Source organism: Pristis pectinata, chromosome 26 (assembly GCF_009764475.1).
Source record: "Pristis pectinata isolate sPriPec2 chromosome 26, sPriPec2.1.pri, whole genome shotgun sequence".
In the NCBI taxonomy this organism is placed as follows: Eukaryota; Metazoa; Chordata; class Chondrichthyes; order Rhinopristiformes; family Pristidae; genus Pristis; species Pristis pectinata.
In genome coordinates, this window is record NC_067430.1 from 23,330,421 (window position 1) to 23,346,374 (window position 15,954).

Consider the following 15,954-nt stretch of genomic DNA (forward strand, 5'->3'; position numbering starts at 1 on the left):
TTCCTCACTGAATGCAATAAACTAAATTGGAAGAAGTGCAAGTGATTTCCTTCTCCATCTGGAAGGATTGTTTGAGTCACTGGATAGTGCAAAGGGAAAAGGTAAAAAGGCAGGGTTTTTACCTCCCATTGCTGTTTGGGAAAAGTTCCACGAGAAGGGTGTGGTTGGTGGAGATGGAAGAGTGGATCAGGGAGTTAAGAAGGGAATTGTCACTTTGGAATGCTGAAAAGAGGAGGGAGGGAAAGAGGTATCTGATGATGGAATCTATTTGAAGTTGGTGGAAATTAGAGGATGATCCATTAGATGTGGAGGACAAATTGGGGGTGAGAGCAGAAGAGTGGGAAATAGAGAAGATACAATTGAGAGCAATGGCACAGCAGGAAATTATGGATGGCTTAGCCTGACATTTGATATTGGGGAAAATGCTGGAATTCATTATTAAGGAAGTAGCTGCCTCACAGTTCCAGTGGTTTGGGTTTGATCCTAACTTACTTTGTTCATAGATTCATAGTCATACAGCATGGAAGTGGGCCCCTCGGCCCACCAATTTACTCTGACTATCAAGCACCCATTTTATTCTGCTCACATTCTCATCTTCCCCCAAAATTCTACCGCTCGTCTACACTCGGGGACAATTGACCTATCAACTTGTGTGTCTTTGCGATATGACAGAAAACCAGGTGACATAGAAGAAACCTATAGCCACAGGGAGAACATGCAAACTTCACACACAGTCCTGAAGGTTAGGATTGAACCCTAATTGCTGGAGCTGTGAGGGAGATGGCTGTGCTGTCTATGTGAAGTTTCTAGGTGATCATGCGAGTTATCTCCAAGTGCTTTGGTTTTCTCTCATAGCTCAAAGACCTGCTAGTTGGTAGGTTAGTTGGCTACAGTAAATTGCCCCTAGTGTAGGTGGGCTGTAGGAGAATCAGGAGAGAATTAATGGACATTTGAGAGAGAATGAGTTTCCAGGAAATAAATGGGAGGAGGGGGAGGAACTGGCATAGATTCTGGGCCAAATAGTCTCCTTGTATGTCATTCTGAAATGTGGAAAAATAATGAACAATGGTAAGTGGTAGGCCACTTAAGGAAAAAGGAAAGCAGAAAGAAATGCAAAAGCACTGATGTGGAAAGACACAGAAACTGGCAGAATGGAATGAAGTCTTTACAGGAAGCAGTGTAGCAGGATGTGCATTGAAGTCAGCTGTGGGAATTGGGCCTATAATCAACGTTGGTAACATTTCTTGATAGGGAAGAGTCAGAAATGTTAGTGAAAGTGGGAGAAGGGTGGAAATTTGCAGCAAGGTAATGGAGTACTATAGAGGGAAATGTGAGGTTATTGGAGAGAGACTAAAGAATGCTGCTGTACATAAGGATCTGGGTATTCTAACACATTAAGTTAGAAAATACAACAATTAGGAAGGCAAATGAAGGTCAAAGGGTATGGAGTATAAAAGGATGGAATTTCTTGCTGCACTCGTTGGCGAGACTGAACCTGGAGTGTAGTGTACAGTTTTTTTTAATTTAAGGTAGGATATACATGTATTGGAAACAATTCAAAGAAGGTTCATTAGGTTAGTTCCTGGTATGAAGGGGAATGGATAGATAACCCTTTAGATTGGGCCTATACTAAGTGAGCTCAGAAGAATCTGGCCATCTTAACATAGAACACTACAGCACAGTACAGGCCCTTCAGACCACAATGTTGTGCCGACATTTTATCCTGCTCTAAGATCTATCTAACCCTTCCCTCCCACATAGCCCCCCCATTTCTCTATCATTCATGTGTCTATCTAAGAGTCTCTTAAATGTCCCTAATGTATCTGCCCCCACAACCTCTGCAGGCAGTGCGTTCCACACACCCACCACTCCCTGTGGGGGAAAAAAACACTTACTCCTGACATCTCCCTTATACCTTCCTCCAGTCACCTTAAAATTATGTCCCCTCTTGTTAGCCATTCTCGACCTGGGAAAAAGTCTTTGACTGTCCACTCGATCTATGCCTCTTATCATCTTGTACACCTCTATCAAGTCACCTCTAATCGTCCTTCACTCCAAAGAGAAAAGCCCTAGCTCACTCAACCTATCCTCATGAGACATGCTCTCCAATCCAGGCAACATCATGGTAAATCTCATCTGCACTCTCTAAAGATTCCACATCCTTCCTATAATGAGGCAACCAGAACTGAACACAATACTCCAAGTGTGGTCTAACCAGAGTTCTATAGAGCTGCAACATTACCTCACGGCTCTTGAAGTCAGTACCCCGACTAATGAAGGCCAACACTCCATATGGCTTCTTAACAACCCTATTGACCTGCGTGGCAACCTTGAGGGATCTCTGGACCCAGATCCCAAGATCCTTCTGTTCCTCCACACTGCTAAGAGTCTTGCCATTAACCTTGTCTTCTTGAAACACTTAAGGTTGAGGCATCTTGATAGGGTTGAGGCTGAAGAAATGTTTCTCCCTGAGTGTCTGAAGGGAAAGGTAGAGGGAGTAATCTACAACTAGGGGTCATAGTTTCAAAATAAGGGGTAATCAATTTAAGATGGAGCTGATGAGGACTTACTTCTGAAGGTTGTGAATATTTGGAGTTGTTGCTCCAGAAAGTTGTCATTGAACCAAGGCAGAAATTTTTCGGCAAGTGAAGTTGAGAATTATGGAGTTGAGGCCAAGACCTTTTTGAATAATGGAAAAGGCTCAAGGGAGCATATGACCTACCCATGTTAGGAGCTGATGTACCCAACTAGGAGGGTTGTGTGCTTATTTTAATCAAACATTTGGTTGGATTTGTGCTGTTCCAGTCCAGCTCAGTCCTCTATCGTGACAGGATAATTTGCTTAATCTTACTGTATTAACTACTTTTTCCACAAGTGCATGGAAAAATTAATTACTTGGCTGGAGTTGAGTTCTGATCGGCCTTGGTTGAGTCGGGCTGTAATCAGTTCTAACTTTATCCTTTGATAGTTTCTGTTTTTGTTAATTCTCTGGCCACAAGGTGGCAGCAAATCTCTGGTAATTTCTTCAAGCAGTCAAATATTGGCACAGATTTTGCAGACATTGGTCTGACATCCGTACTTGAATCCTAAGTTCTCTCCTCCCTTGGGCATATTTAGCTGAACTTGGATGGCTGATTTAATTTCTCCAAGTCCTGGAGTGTGTGTAGTGGCAGGTCATTCAATGGAATGGGCAGGTAGAATAAGCTTTGCCAGTGAAAGTCCTTTTAGATGGTTAAAAGCTGACAGACTCCACCCCACCCCTCTAGTTTATTGCTGTTGCAGCTGCCAAGGTGTTTTAGTTTTTCAAATGTCTTGCTAATTACTCTTGTTTGCTTGATGAAGGTACTCTCATTTTATTGTTGATTTGGAGTCACTGATGGTGAAGGAATGGTGATCTATTTCCAAGTCTGGTTGTGTCCAGCTTGGAGAGGAAACTAGAAGGTGGACTTCTCATGCATCTACTATGGTTATTCTTGGTAAAGGCTGCAATTTTGGGAAGTGCTGATAGAGGAGCCTTGGTGAGTAACTAGTGCATTTTGTAAATGGTACGCATTGCAGTTGTCGTGTGTTGGAGGGAGTGAATGTTTAGTAAGGGCGAACGTAGAACACTACAGCACAGTACAGGCCCTTTGACCCACAATGTTGTGCTGACATTTTATCCTGCTCTAAGATCTGTCTAACCCTTCCCTCCCACATAGCCCCCCTTTTTTTTATCATTCGTGTGTCTATCTAAGTGTCTTAAGTGTCCCGAATGTCTCTGCCCCCACTACCTCTGCAGGCAGTGCATTCCACTCCCTGTGTAAAAAAAAACTTACCTCTGACATCCCCCTTATACCTACCTTCCAATCACCTTAAAATTATGTCCCCTCGTGTTAGCCATTGTTTGGTTTGGTTCATTTCAATGGGCTGTTTTATTCTGGATGGTGTCACGTTTCTTGAGTGCTAGAGCAGTTTCCTTGTGCTGAAAGGTATGGTTCTGTGATTTTGCACATGTAAGACTATTACTTGAATTGCTTGTGCAAGCACACAGAACTTGAGTACCCTTTCCCAGATGTTTACAGGATGACTCTGCAAAGTTCACTAGGCTGGGAGTGATGTTACTGCAAGTTTAGTGTTTAGGTTGTTGCTGGGTGGTCATATTTTTCTTTGAACTTGCTGTGATTTAACATAGCAGCTTTGCAGCTCAGTGGTTTGCTAAGTAATTTTTAAAGTGTCAGCCATTTTACTGTGGGCCTGGAATTCCATAGTGGCTAGACTGGATAAGGATGTAATATATACTTTCCTGAAGGACATTAGTGAACCAGATGTTTTTATGGCAATTAACAGTTTTATGATGCTTCAAATTCTAGTTTATTTAATTAAGTGAACTTAAATTCCCTGAGGTAGGATTATGCACCTGATAAATTTGACCTACTTCTGGGTTCTTCCAGAATGCTGCGCAATGTACTGGCATCCTGTTCTTCTATCCTCCATGTACCGAATCATCATTTCTGTACCAAACTATACATTTCATCCACTTCATCAAATTGCTCTGCAATCTAACTGCTCTCTGTCTGCAGCAATAATGCAGAGATGAAGATGGATGACAGCTTCAAGTTCCTAGGTGTAAATATCACCAACAATTTGTCCTGATCCAGCCATGTGGACACTATGGCCAAGAAAGCACACCAATGCTTCTGCTTCCTCAGAAGGCTAAAGAAGTTCAGCATGTCCCCAATGACTTTCATTAATTTTTACAGATACAACACAGAAAGCATCCTATCTGGATGTATCACAGCTTGGAAAAGCAACTGCCCCGACCAAGACGTCAAGAAATTGCAGAGAGTTGTCCATCACCCAAAACAGCCTCCCCTCCATTGACTCTGTCTACACTTCCTGCTGCCTTAGGAAGGCAGCCAACGTAATCAAGGACCCCTCCCACCCTGGTCATTCTCTCTTCTCCCCCTCCCATCAGGCAGAAAATACAAAAGTTTGAGAATACATTCCACCAAGCTCAAGGACACCTTCTGTCCCACTGTTATCAGATTCTTGAATGGACCTTTCTTGCACTAAAAGGTGAACTCTCTTGACCTCTCAGTCTATCTTGTCATGGCTCTTGCACTTTATTTGTCAATCTGCACTGCACTTTCTCTGTAACTGCAACACTATTCTGCATTCTATTCCTTTTTGTACTACTTTGAGGTACTTGTGCGTGGAATGATCTGTCTGGGTGGCATATAAACAAACATTTTACTTTATCCTGTTACATGTGACAATAAACCAATTACCAATTTTGCTGTAGTTAATCCTTTAAAGATCAGGACTGTACCTCATGAAAATATTGTGTGCTTTTATATCGTTTTCATGACAATTCTAGTGCTTTGTCATTGGAGTGATTCTATAACTCAGCATAGAAGCAGGCCTTTCAGCCCACTGTGTCAGTTGTGTCAAATTTGTTCTAACATTAGTGGCTTACTACTGACAACTGGCAATTAGCTTTATTTGTACTTTTAATTGCAAAGACAAATTATAAACACCCACAGCTTGCACTGTGTACTACTGGTCAAGATATGAGGTGATCAGTATAAGTCAGGCTCATAGCTTCCCTTTGTTCTCTGAATCTGAGATCCAAAGTTCCTCTCTACTGAGTGTTGATCCAAGGTTCTTGCTGCAATCCCAGGTTCCCATGTCATTCCAAGGATCAGTAAGGAGTTGAATCCTATTTCCAGGACCCATCTTTATCTTGTTCCTTTGTTCTCTTCCAATGAAGTAGTATTACTTCGGTATTCTAGTTCACATCTGACTTAATTCGTCCATCCTTGTCCATTGAAGCTGGACTATTAGTTGCTACACTTCCAGCTCCATTTTCCACTTCACCGGCTGTGTAGCATGCTAGTTATTGGTGCTGAGCCAATCAGGCACAGAGGAACGTGGAATTGATTGTTCCTGATGGTTTCCCTGCATGGGTCTCGTGACTAAGTCTCACCACGTAGGTATTTTATTGTCTTCATTTAGTTATTTTATCATCGTAACATCTAGCTCTTCTGCCTGTTGTTGAGGCCTTGCAGGCCATGGGTGATGTTTCAGAGTGGACCTATTGTTTCATATCTCCCCATAAACAGATGGTTGCTGTCATAAGTTTTCAGTTTATTAGCCCTTTGAGACCTTGAGTTCCAATAATAGAGAATTGGAGGATAATGAGAATGTTGTTTTGCAGCCTCATTCCTTTTATCTAATTAAGTTCCAGTTTCAGTCTGTAGTTTTGTTTTGTAATTTAACTGCCATTGATGGCTTCTCAAACAGTTCTTGATTTATAATTTTATAATCAATCAATATTGGGAGACTTACTCCTACAACTATGTTCTAATCAGTATCTTTGTATTTTTTTGGCATTCTCAGAGATCTTCATGGATGATTAACCATCCTTTTATGTAACAAATGCTTGTTCAAACTGAAAACACTGTCCATTCTTCTGTTCCAGGCTACTTGTTTTTAAACCCTTTGACTACTTCACTGTGGCAGTTATCAAGCACCTATCTATAATAATCCCATTTTCCAGCCCTCAGCAAGGAGCCTTTTATGCCATGATGGTTCAAGTGCTTGTCTAAATATTTCTTAAAGTAAATATTATAGGAGTTCAGGACTTAGAGCGGGAGAATTGAAAAGAGGTGAGTCTCGTTGCTTGCTTGTGAGTTTCACTCGCAGGAATATGAGGTAAGTCACCTAATTGTTAATTAATAGGTGATTGGCTAATTATCAGTAGCTAATAAAAAGAGGTTAGAGTCAAGTGGAGCAGCCATTTTGGAAGGGGCTGCTGTCTAGTCTAAGTGCTGCTGGTTGTCTAAGTATGGGCTTTGGTGCATGCCAGGCTTTGGTGAGGAGGGCGAGCAACACTAAGGTGAGGGTACATTCTTGTTCTCTTTTGTTTTTCTCTTTATTTTCCCTCAAAGCTTTTCAGTCATGGCAGGTGAGCTCAGATCGTGTCATGCTCCTACTGCGCAATGTGCAAACTCGGAGTCTGCCAGTGTTCCCGATGACTACATGTGCAGGAAGTGTTCAACTGCAGCTGCTGACAGACTGCATGACAGCACTGGAGCTGCACATGGATTCACTTTGGAGCATCGCGATGCTGAGAATGTTGTGGATAGCACATTTAGTGAGTTGGTCACACCGCAGTTTAAGGATCTAGGGAAAGATAGGGAATGTGTGACCAACAGGCAGAGCAGTAGCTAGAAGGTAGTGCAGGAGTCCCCTGCAGTCATCTCCCTCCAAAACAGGTATACCACTTTGGACGCTGTTGGACTCATCAGGGGAAGGTAGCAGTAGCCAGAATTATGGCACCATGAGTTGCTGTGCTGCACAGGAGGGCAGGAAAAAGAGTGGCAGGGCTATAGTGGTAGGGGATTCCATGGTAAGGGAAATAGATGGAAGCTTCTGTGGCTGCAAAGGGGATTCCCAGTTGGTGTGTTGCCTCCCAGGTGCAGGGGTCAGAGATGTCTCTGAGTGGCTGCAGGGCATTCTGGAAGGGGAGGGTGAACAGCCAGTTGTCATGGTCCATTTGGTCCATGGTCCAATGATATAGGGGGGAAAAAAGCAAGATGAAGTCCTACAAGCAGAATTTAGGGAGCTAGGAGATAGATTAAAAAGTAGGACCTCCAAGGTGGTAATCTCAGGATTGTTACCTGTGCCATGTGCTAGTCAGAGTAGGAATAGCAGCATAGTTAGGATGAATATATGGCTTGAGTAGTGGTGCAGGAGGGAGGGTTTCAGATTCCTGGGGCATTGGAACCGGTTCTGGGGGAGGTGGGACCAGTACAAACTGGACGATCTACACCTGGGCAGGACTGGGATCAATATCCTAGGGGGCTGTTGGGGAGGGTTTAAATTAATATGGTAGGGGGATGGGAATCCATGCAGAAAGACAGAGGGAAGAAAAGCAGAGACCAGAGCAAAAGTTAGAAAAGAGAAAAATAAGAGTGGAGTACAGAAAAGTTAAACACAAAGGACACAAAGGTTACTGGATTCTAAAAGGATATTGAGTGTAAGGGCACTTTATCTGAATGCCCGTAGTATTCAAAACAAAGTTAGTGAACTTGTGGCACAAGTCAGTACAAAGGGGTATGATTTAGTGACCATTACAGAAACGTGGTTGCAGGGCGGAGATGAGTGGGAGTTAAATATCCAAGGGTATTAGGTGATATGGAAGGATAGGTAAGGGAGGTGGGGTAGTACTCTTAATTAAGAATGAGATCAGGGCGATAGTGAGAGACGATGTACGATCTAGGGAGCAGAATGTTGAGTCTATCTGGGTAGAGATTAGGAATAGTAAAGGGAAAAAATTAGTGGTGGGAGTTGTTTATAGGCCATCAAATAATAACATCACAGTGGCACAGGCAATAAACTAAGAGATATTTGATGCATGTAAGACTGGAACGGCAGTTCTCATGGGGGACTTTAACTTGCACATTGCGCAAATCAAGTTGGTCAAGGCCGTCTTGAGGAGGACTTCATAGAGTGCTTCCGTGATAGGTTTCTTGATCAGCATGTTAGTGAACGTACAAGGGAGAAATGCTATGTTGGATCTGGTCCTGTGCAATGAGACAGGTAAAATAAATGATCTTGTAGTTAGGGATCCTCCTAGAAAGAGTGATCACAGTATGATTGAATTTCTCATACAAATGGAGGGTGCAATAGTTTGATCTAAAACCAATGTATTATGCCTAAACAAGGGAGACTACAACGGGATGAGGGAGGAGTTGGCTAGCATAGACTGGAAACACAGGATATGGTGGGACAGTTGAGGAACAGTGGAAGACTTTCAAAGAGATTTTTCACAGTGCTCAACAGAAGTATATCCCAGTTGAAAGCAAGAACAGTAAGGGTGGGGAGAGCCAGCTTTGGATAACTAAGGAGATAAAAGAAGGCATCAAGCTAAAAGCACATGCATACAAAGTCGCCAAGAGTAGTGGGAAACTGGAAGATTGGGAAAACTTTCAAAAGCAACAAAGAACTACTAAGCAAGCAATAAGGAAAGAGAAGATAGATTATGAAAATAAACTAGCACGAAATATAAAAACAGATAGTAAAAGTTTTTGTAATTATAAAGCTGAAAAGGGTAGCTAAAGTGAATGTAGGTCCCTCGGAAAATGAGAAGGAGGAATTAATATTGGGTAATGTGGAAATGGCTGAGGCCTTGAACAACTAATTTGTGTCTGTCTTCATGATGGAGGACATGTCTAACATGCCAAAGAGAGATGTTATGGATGCATTAGGAAGTGAGACCCACGATACAATCGCTGTCACTAAAGAGGTAATGATGAGCAAGCTAGTGGGCCTAAAGGTAGACAAGTCCCCTGGCCTTGATGGGATGCATCCCAGGGTGCTGAAAGAAATGGCGGAAGTTATAGTAGAGGCATTTATGATAATTTACCAAAATTCTCTGGAGTCTGGGCAGGTCCCAGTGGATTGGAAAACAGCGAATATCATGCCACTAGTTAAAAAAGGATGTAGGCAAAAGGCAGGTAACTATAGGTCAGTTAGCTTAATGTTTGTAGTTGGGGAGAATGCTTGAAGCTATCATTAAGGAAGAAATAGACATCTGGATAGAAGTGGTTCCACCAGGCAGATGCAGCATGGATTCAGGAAGGGCAGGTCCTGTTTGACAAACTTATTGCAGTTTTTTGAGGATATAATGAGCGCAGTATAAAGGGAAGAACCTATAGAGGGCAATCAGTGGTGAATGTGGTGCCACGGATCGGTGCTGGGCCTGCAACTGTTCACAATGTGCATTAACGATTTGGAAGGGGGGGGACTGAGTATAGAGTATCTAAGTTTTCCTATGACACTAAATTGAGTGGAAAAGCAAATTGTGTAGCGGATGTGGAGAGTCTGCAGAGAGATATAGATGGGTTAAGTGGGCAAGGGTCTGGCAGATGGAGTACAATGTTGGTAAATGTGAGGTCATCCATTTTAGAAGGAAAAATAGAAGATCAGATTATTATTTAAATGGTGAAAGATTGCAGCATGTTGTTGTGCAGAGGGACTTGGGAGTGCTTGTGCATGGATTGGCAAAGGTTGGTTTGCAGGTGCAACAGGTTATCAAGAAGGCAAATGAAATTTCCTTCATTGCTGGAAAGATTGAATTTAAGAGCAGGGAGGTTATGCTGCAACTGTACAGGGTACTGGTGAGGCTGCATCTGGAGTACTGCATGCAGTTCTAGTCTCCTTACTTGAGAAAAGATGTACAAGCTTTGAAGGCAGTGCAGAGGAGGTTCAACAAATTGATTCTGGAGATGAAGGGGTTAGCCTCTGAGGAGAGAGTGAGTTGCCTGGGACTATACTTGCTGGAATTCAGAAGAATGAGAGGGGATCTTATAGAAACATGACTATGAAAGGAATAGATAAGATGCAGTAAGGTTATTTCCACTGGTAGGTGAGATTAGAACTAGGGGACAAAGCCTCAAAATTAGAGGGAATAGATTTAGGACAGATGAGGAGAAACTGCTTTTCCCCCTGAGAGTAGTGAATCTGTGGAATTCTCTGCCCAGGGAAGCAGTGGAGGCTACCTCATTAAATATATATAAGACACGTAGATTTTTGCCAAGTAGGGGAATTAAGGGTTATGGGGAAAAGGCAGGTAGGTGATTTGAGTCCATGGCCAGATCAGCCATGATCTTACTGAATGGCGGAGCAGGCTTGGCGGACCAGATGGCCTACTTTGATCCAATTTCCTGTGTTCTTGAATGTTTAGAATGTACCTGCCTCCACCATCACCTCAGTGTGTTCCAGGTTTCAGCTTCTCTTACGATGAAAAGTTTCTCCCTCAAATCCCCCTCTAAATCTACTACTTAAAACTATGCAGTTTGATTATAGACATCTTTGTTAAAGGAAAAAAAAGTTTCCCCATTAACCCTATCAATGGCTCTCATGATTTTGTGTACTTCAGTCAGGTTCTCCCCCGCCCCCCCCCCCCCCCCCCACCTTTTTAGTTTTTTCTACTCTGAGAAAAATAAATTTTGCCTATCCAATCTCCTCATAGCTGAAATGCTCCATCACAGGCAACATCATGGTGAACCTCTTGTGGAATTACATGCCTGATCTTGCCACGGCCTGTATCTAAAACTTCAAATCAACACACACCAACCTGTGGTTTTTCTGGGATGTGCTGTTTCCTCATGTCAAATAATAATGAAATTTTGGTATGTTTTGTAGATGTGAAAAATCTAGTGTGGCCTGTATTGTTATATTCTATTACCACAAAGGCAGTCTGATTTCATAACCCCTGTCAGAGCTCTTGCCAGATCAGAGTTGTTGGGTTCTTGGTCAGCTATTTTGACTCATCACTTGTAAACATCCAGCCTGAGTGATGTTTTTCTTTAAAAAATCTCATGAAGCTCTGTTTGCCAGAAGAAATATTTGACTGCCAATTATACATAGATTGTTTTGAGTATCCACTGTCTGCAGCCCGCATCAGATGACGTAGGTAAAGACAAATAAGGTTCCTTTTACTCTGCACCAATAAAATAATTCAACCCCAACATTTAGAGTTCCATTCTGCACCACTGAGGTGTTTCTTCCACATTGCACCAGTGCCCATTGGTGCCTTCCTGCAAATTTGTCCTCATTCTTAATAGAAATTAAAACTTGTGCTTGCTGGCTGCAAGGGCTTAATACATTTGTATTTAATCACACTTCAAATGGTGCCAGGGTCCTTTTGTGTCCACCTGTATTTTAATTTTGGTTTTAAATTGACGATAGATTAACTTAACAGTTTTGCCCTTTTTATTTGAAAAGGAACATGGAAATAGGATTTCAGGGTTAGATTTTTCAATGATCAAGTTCCTGTCCAAGGATTGATCATGTGTAGATTCAATCTCTGGTATTTTTTTTAATGCATATTTCAAATTTTGAGATTCCATCTGAATGAAAGAACATCATCAGATATATACCTTTTTTGAGGAAGAATTGGATAGGGATTTTTGTCAAAAGTGAAGGGTGCAAAACACCGATTGCTTCATTGCAATCAGTTTTCACAGCGTTTATTGTGTCAGCTGTTTGATTTTTTTTTAAACTATTCTTTAGCTCATTGGGATAGGATATGAACTCGAGGCTAAATGTGAGATTGTAAATATCTTTATGAATTATTTGCATAACTGTATTAAAATCTTGAGGCAGATATGTAAATGATAGAGAAAGGACAAACAACAAGGCCCCTCTTCCTCATGTGTTTCACCAATTCAATAAAGTTGGGGCTGTATCTGAAGGAAAGACAGTGGGGTACAAGGGACAATGAGATTAAAATAATTCCTAGGCATTGGGACTAGCAAGATAGTTCATAATGATCTTTTCAGATCCTGAAAAGGTGCTGTTTTGGTAAAGGTGTATGAATTAGTCTCCATCCAGTCCTTGAGGTCTGTGTTTATTTTATTTTTCTAGCTAATAAAGAAAATTCTTGAGATTGGAGATACCTCCTGTCTTCTGCCCATAATGGACATCTTTAAAGCAGAAGATCGAGACCTACTGCAGCAACATTGTTATTCCAGTGCCATGTCAATCCTACAAAATAAAGAAGGTGATACATATGTAAAGGAAGCAGTGGCCTATCTGTCTTTGGCTATCATAACATCAGGTTAGTGGCAGCTGTATGATGTTTGTTTTTAAAAAGAACAAAACTTTGTTGTAACCAAGTCCCAATCTAAGTATGACTGAGGGGGCCAGTGTATGGCAATGGGGACAAAAATTCATTAATCCAAGAATTCTTTAGGATTTTAAAGCAGAGTGGAAACTTAATGATCCAAAATGCAGGTAGTTCAACCAGTCCAATAACTGTTGAGTCTTAAGTGACCAGTTTATCTAGTAGCCTACTTGAAAGTATGGCATCTGTGCTATTTTTTAATCTTGGTCACTGTAAATTGGTGTAATAATGCATTTTGAAAATATTAGCACTGAAGTGACCATTCATCCCCTTGATTAACCACTGTTCAGTTGGTTCAAGATTGAATTATCTAAAGCTAATCAAGAGTTACTGACTCGAGGGACTGAGTAAAAGTTGGACAGGCTAGGATGACTTTTCCATGGAGTGTAGTGTTGACCCTTACCTTGGTCAACCAACTTAGGTTAGGTGAATAACCACACATTCCAATTAATTCAAACTACTCAAGTTTAATGTATCAACTTATGATATCAAATGCAAATATCCATCTAATTCCTGAATACTACTGTTCCTTTTGGACCAATACTCGCCCAAACTCACTTTCACCAAAATAGAGGATATCCTGTTGGCCAACCAACTGATCCTCCTCCTTGGCCCAGGCACAAGTTGGTTCCACCCCAGCCCCCAGAGTCCTTGCTTGTTAGTCTTCTGAGACCTTGCTCTACCTCTGAAAACCTTCATTATTATACTTATCAGTTCTGCACCGTTCTACTTTGATTCTGTTGGCTCTGACACATTGGACCATCCTGTGTCCACCCCCCTCATTGGCTCTGGCCCAAGGCTACAGGTGGCACCCCCTCATCGCATACCTCCAATGTCATTTCTTCATTTTTGCTGAATTAGACCATTTCACACTAATTAAAGCCAGTTCAAGTCAGACACTGGACTCTGGTCACTCCAGTTCACAGACACAGACTACTCCTCTTATAAGCCTGTTTATGGTCAGAAGACGGGAGGTTCTCCCTATTTCAGTGAAAGTGAGTTCGGGTGAGTATTGGTCCTGTATACAGAATGAGCTGTCATTCTGGAAGTGATTGAGACAGGTATAAAAACAAGTTTTAAAAGACAAACTGGCCAGGTACATTATATAGGAATGGTTTAGAAGATGGGCCAAATGCAGGCAAATGGGACTAGCCTGGATGGGCATCATGGTCAACATGAAACAGTTTGGCCAAAGGGCCTGTTTCCATGCTGTATGACTCTATTTGTCCCAGATTCCACAGCCTTGAAGGGGTATGGAATTCTTAATTTTTATCACCCTTATTGCGGAAAGTGTGCTTCCTTATTTCCCTTCTGAATGGCTTAGCTACTGGTTTAAGAAATATGCTGCCATTTTTTTTATTCCTTCCATGAGTGGAATTTGAAATTCATTTAGAGATGTAAACTGCTTAACTAACTCCAAGAACACAATTTATTGAAAGAATTACCAAGAACTCCATTCAGTATTTTAAAAATTAACCATGTACGAAATAATGCCACCAACCCTGGAAGGGCTCAGCTTAATTTCCTGGTTTTTGAGTCTGGTGCTTTAAGCTTGGGGCTGTGGTTGCCATTGGAGCCCTCTGCTCAGGAAGAGAAATTACCAAGAGCTCATACAGCTAAATAATTTCCCAGGGTTCCTCTTAGAAAGTTTATGCATGCATATTTTGGGCAAGGACAAAGTGGAATGTTTTCTTGTTCTCTTCTATCCATAATGTAGTACTTACTAGGGTTCTACGTGTAGGCTGACTCCAATGTGTTTTCAAATTTCCTGTATCATATCCCATACCTATTAGTTTGACGAGTTTAGGCCTTGGATTTTTTGGCAGTCTGTTAGCTTTGAGTAATAGGTTTTGTTCCAAATAATCTTTCATGCTATTTAAGATTACGTTTATAGGTAGTTAATGTAGTATTCGATGTCAAAACTTGTCAGTGAATTAGGATGCACTGCTGAAAAGCCTATCCATACATTTGTCACCTCCCAGCCTTTTCCATTATCTTTCCAACATCAGAAATTTAACTTGAAAAAGCAATGCTGTCCACACATCCACTTGTTGTCGCTGTCCTTGTCAATTTCTACTGAAACCCCCATTCTTCATTGGCTTAAACTTTTCAAATTCATTCAAAAAATTTGCACCTTCAGGAGTGGAGGTAGATTCCATGTCTGCAAGAGTGGGAAAAAAATTCTCCTTCCCAAATGTATTGCCTCATTTGCTTAAGTGAGAGCAGAAACGTTGCAAGATACAATATGAACATATGGAAAATTTCTACTCGGAGCAACTATATGATTTAATGGAGAGTACTTGGAGTGACTCTTCTCTATTATTATTGGACACAAAGATCTGCTTTCCAGCTCTCCAAAGCAAAAAGAGCATTGATCTGTAAACAAGAGTTTGGGAATGCACGTGATTTTTTAACCAATGTTTTCCTATTTGCTTTGTTCCATTCAGGACATTGCCCTTGAAAATGTTTGTCTGAAGCTTTCTTTACAGGCTATTGGTGTCCTATGGGAGTTGTATTTTAATTTAAACTCTAATTCAGTCATTTGATAGTTATTTTAAATCATGTTCAGGTAACATTTTTGACCCTTAACATCACTTTATTGTTATAACCCATGCTAATGCTACATTCAAGGTGTGAGTTTCTTTACAGGAACTATTTACTCAGCATCTCCCAGACCCTTGATCTATACCACCAAGAACAATCTTGAGTGTGTAATGAGGCATGCGATTTCAGAGTCAAGTGGCAATGACAAACCTACCATCCAGGAAATCTGGAAGAGGGGCAATATCAAGATGGCCGTTGATAAATTTGGTACTTCGTATGGACGTGGGGTGAGGGATGATGGGCAGAAGAAGCCAGGTGGGGGAGAGGGAGGGCTCCCTCCTGCCCCACACTACCTGCCTCCATTTGCTTTTTTTTTCTGTCTTTGACTGCTTCTAACTGTCTTTGTCTCCCAATTCCACCCCTCCCACATCTGGCTCCTTCTGCCCATCATCCCTCACCCCTTGGTCCACCTATCACCTACCAGGTCCTGTCTCATTCCTTCCCCTCTCCTCTTTATACCAACTATCTTCTCTAAATCCTGTTGCAGCGTCTCAACCCAGATCATTGACAATTTCTTCCTCCCTCCTCTCTCTCTCCCCCCCCCCCCCCAACAAACACAGATCTGCTCAACCCTTTGAATTCCTCCAGTAGTTTGTTTTTCTCTGCAGGCAGTTCTGGCATTGTGACACAGCTGATAGAGCTGCTGCCTCGTAGCTCAAGCAATCTGGGTACAATTG

General features: G+C 41.7%; 1 protein-coding gene across 1 annotated transcript in view; it reads left to right on the plus strand.

Annotated features, from left to right (window-relative positions):
- Positions 1–15,954, plus strand: part of LOC127583471 (tetratricopeptide repeat protein 34-like) — a 52,123-nt gene that overhangs the window by 9,126 nt on the left and 27,043 nt on the right. The window contains exon 3 of the mRNA XM_052039502.1: positions 12,415–12,607. Within this exon, the coding sequence (XP_051895462.1) occupies positions 12,415–12,607 (193 nt within the window). The remainder of the gene's footprint in view (positions 1–12,414; positions 12,608–15,954) is intronic.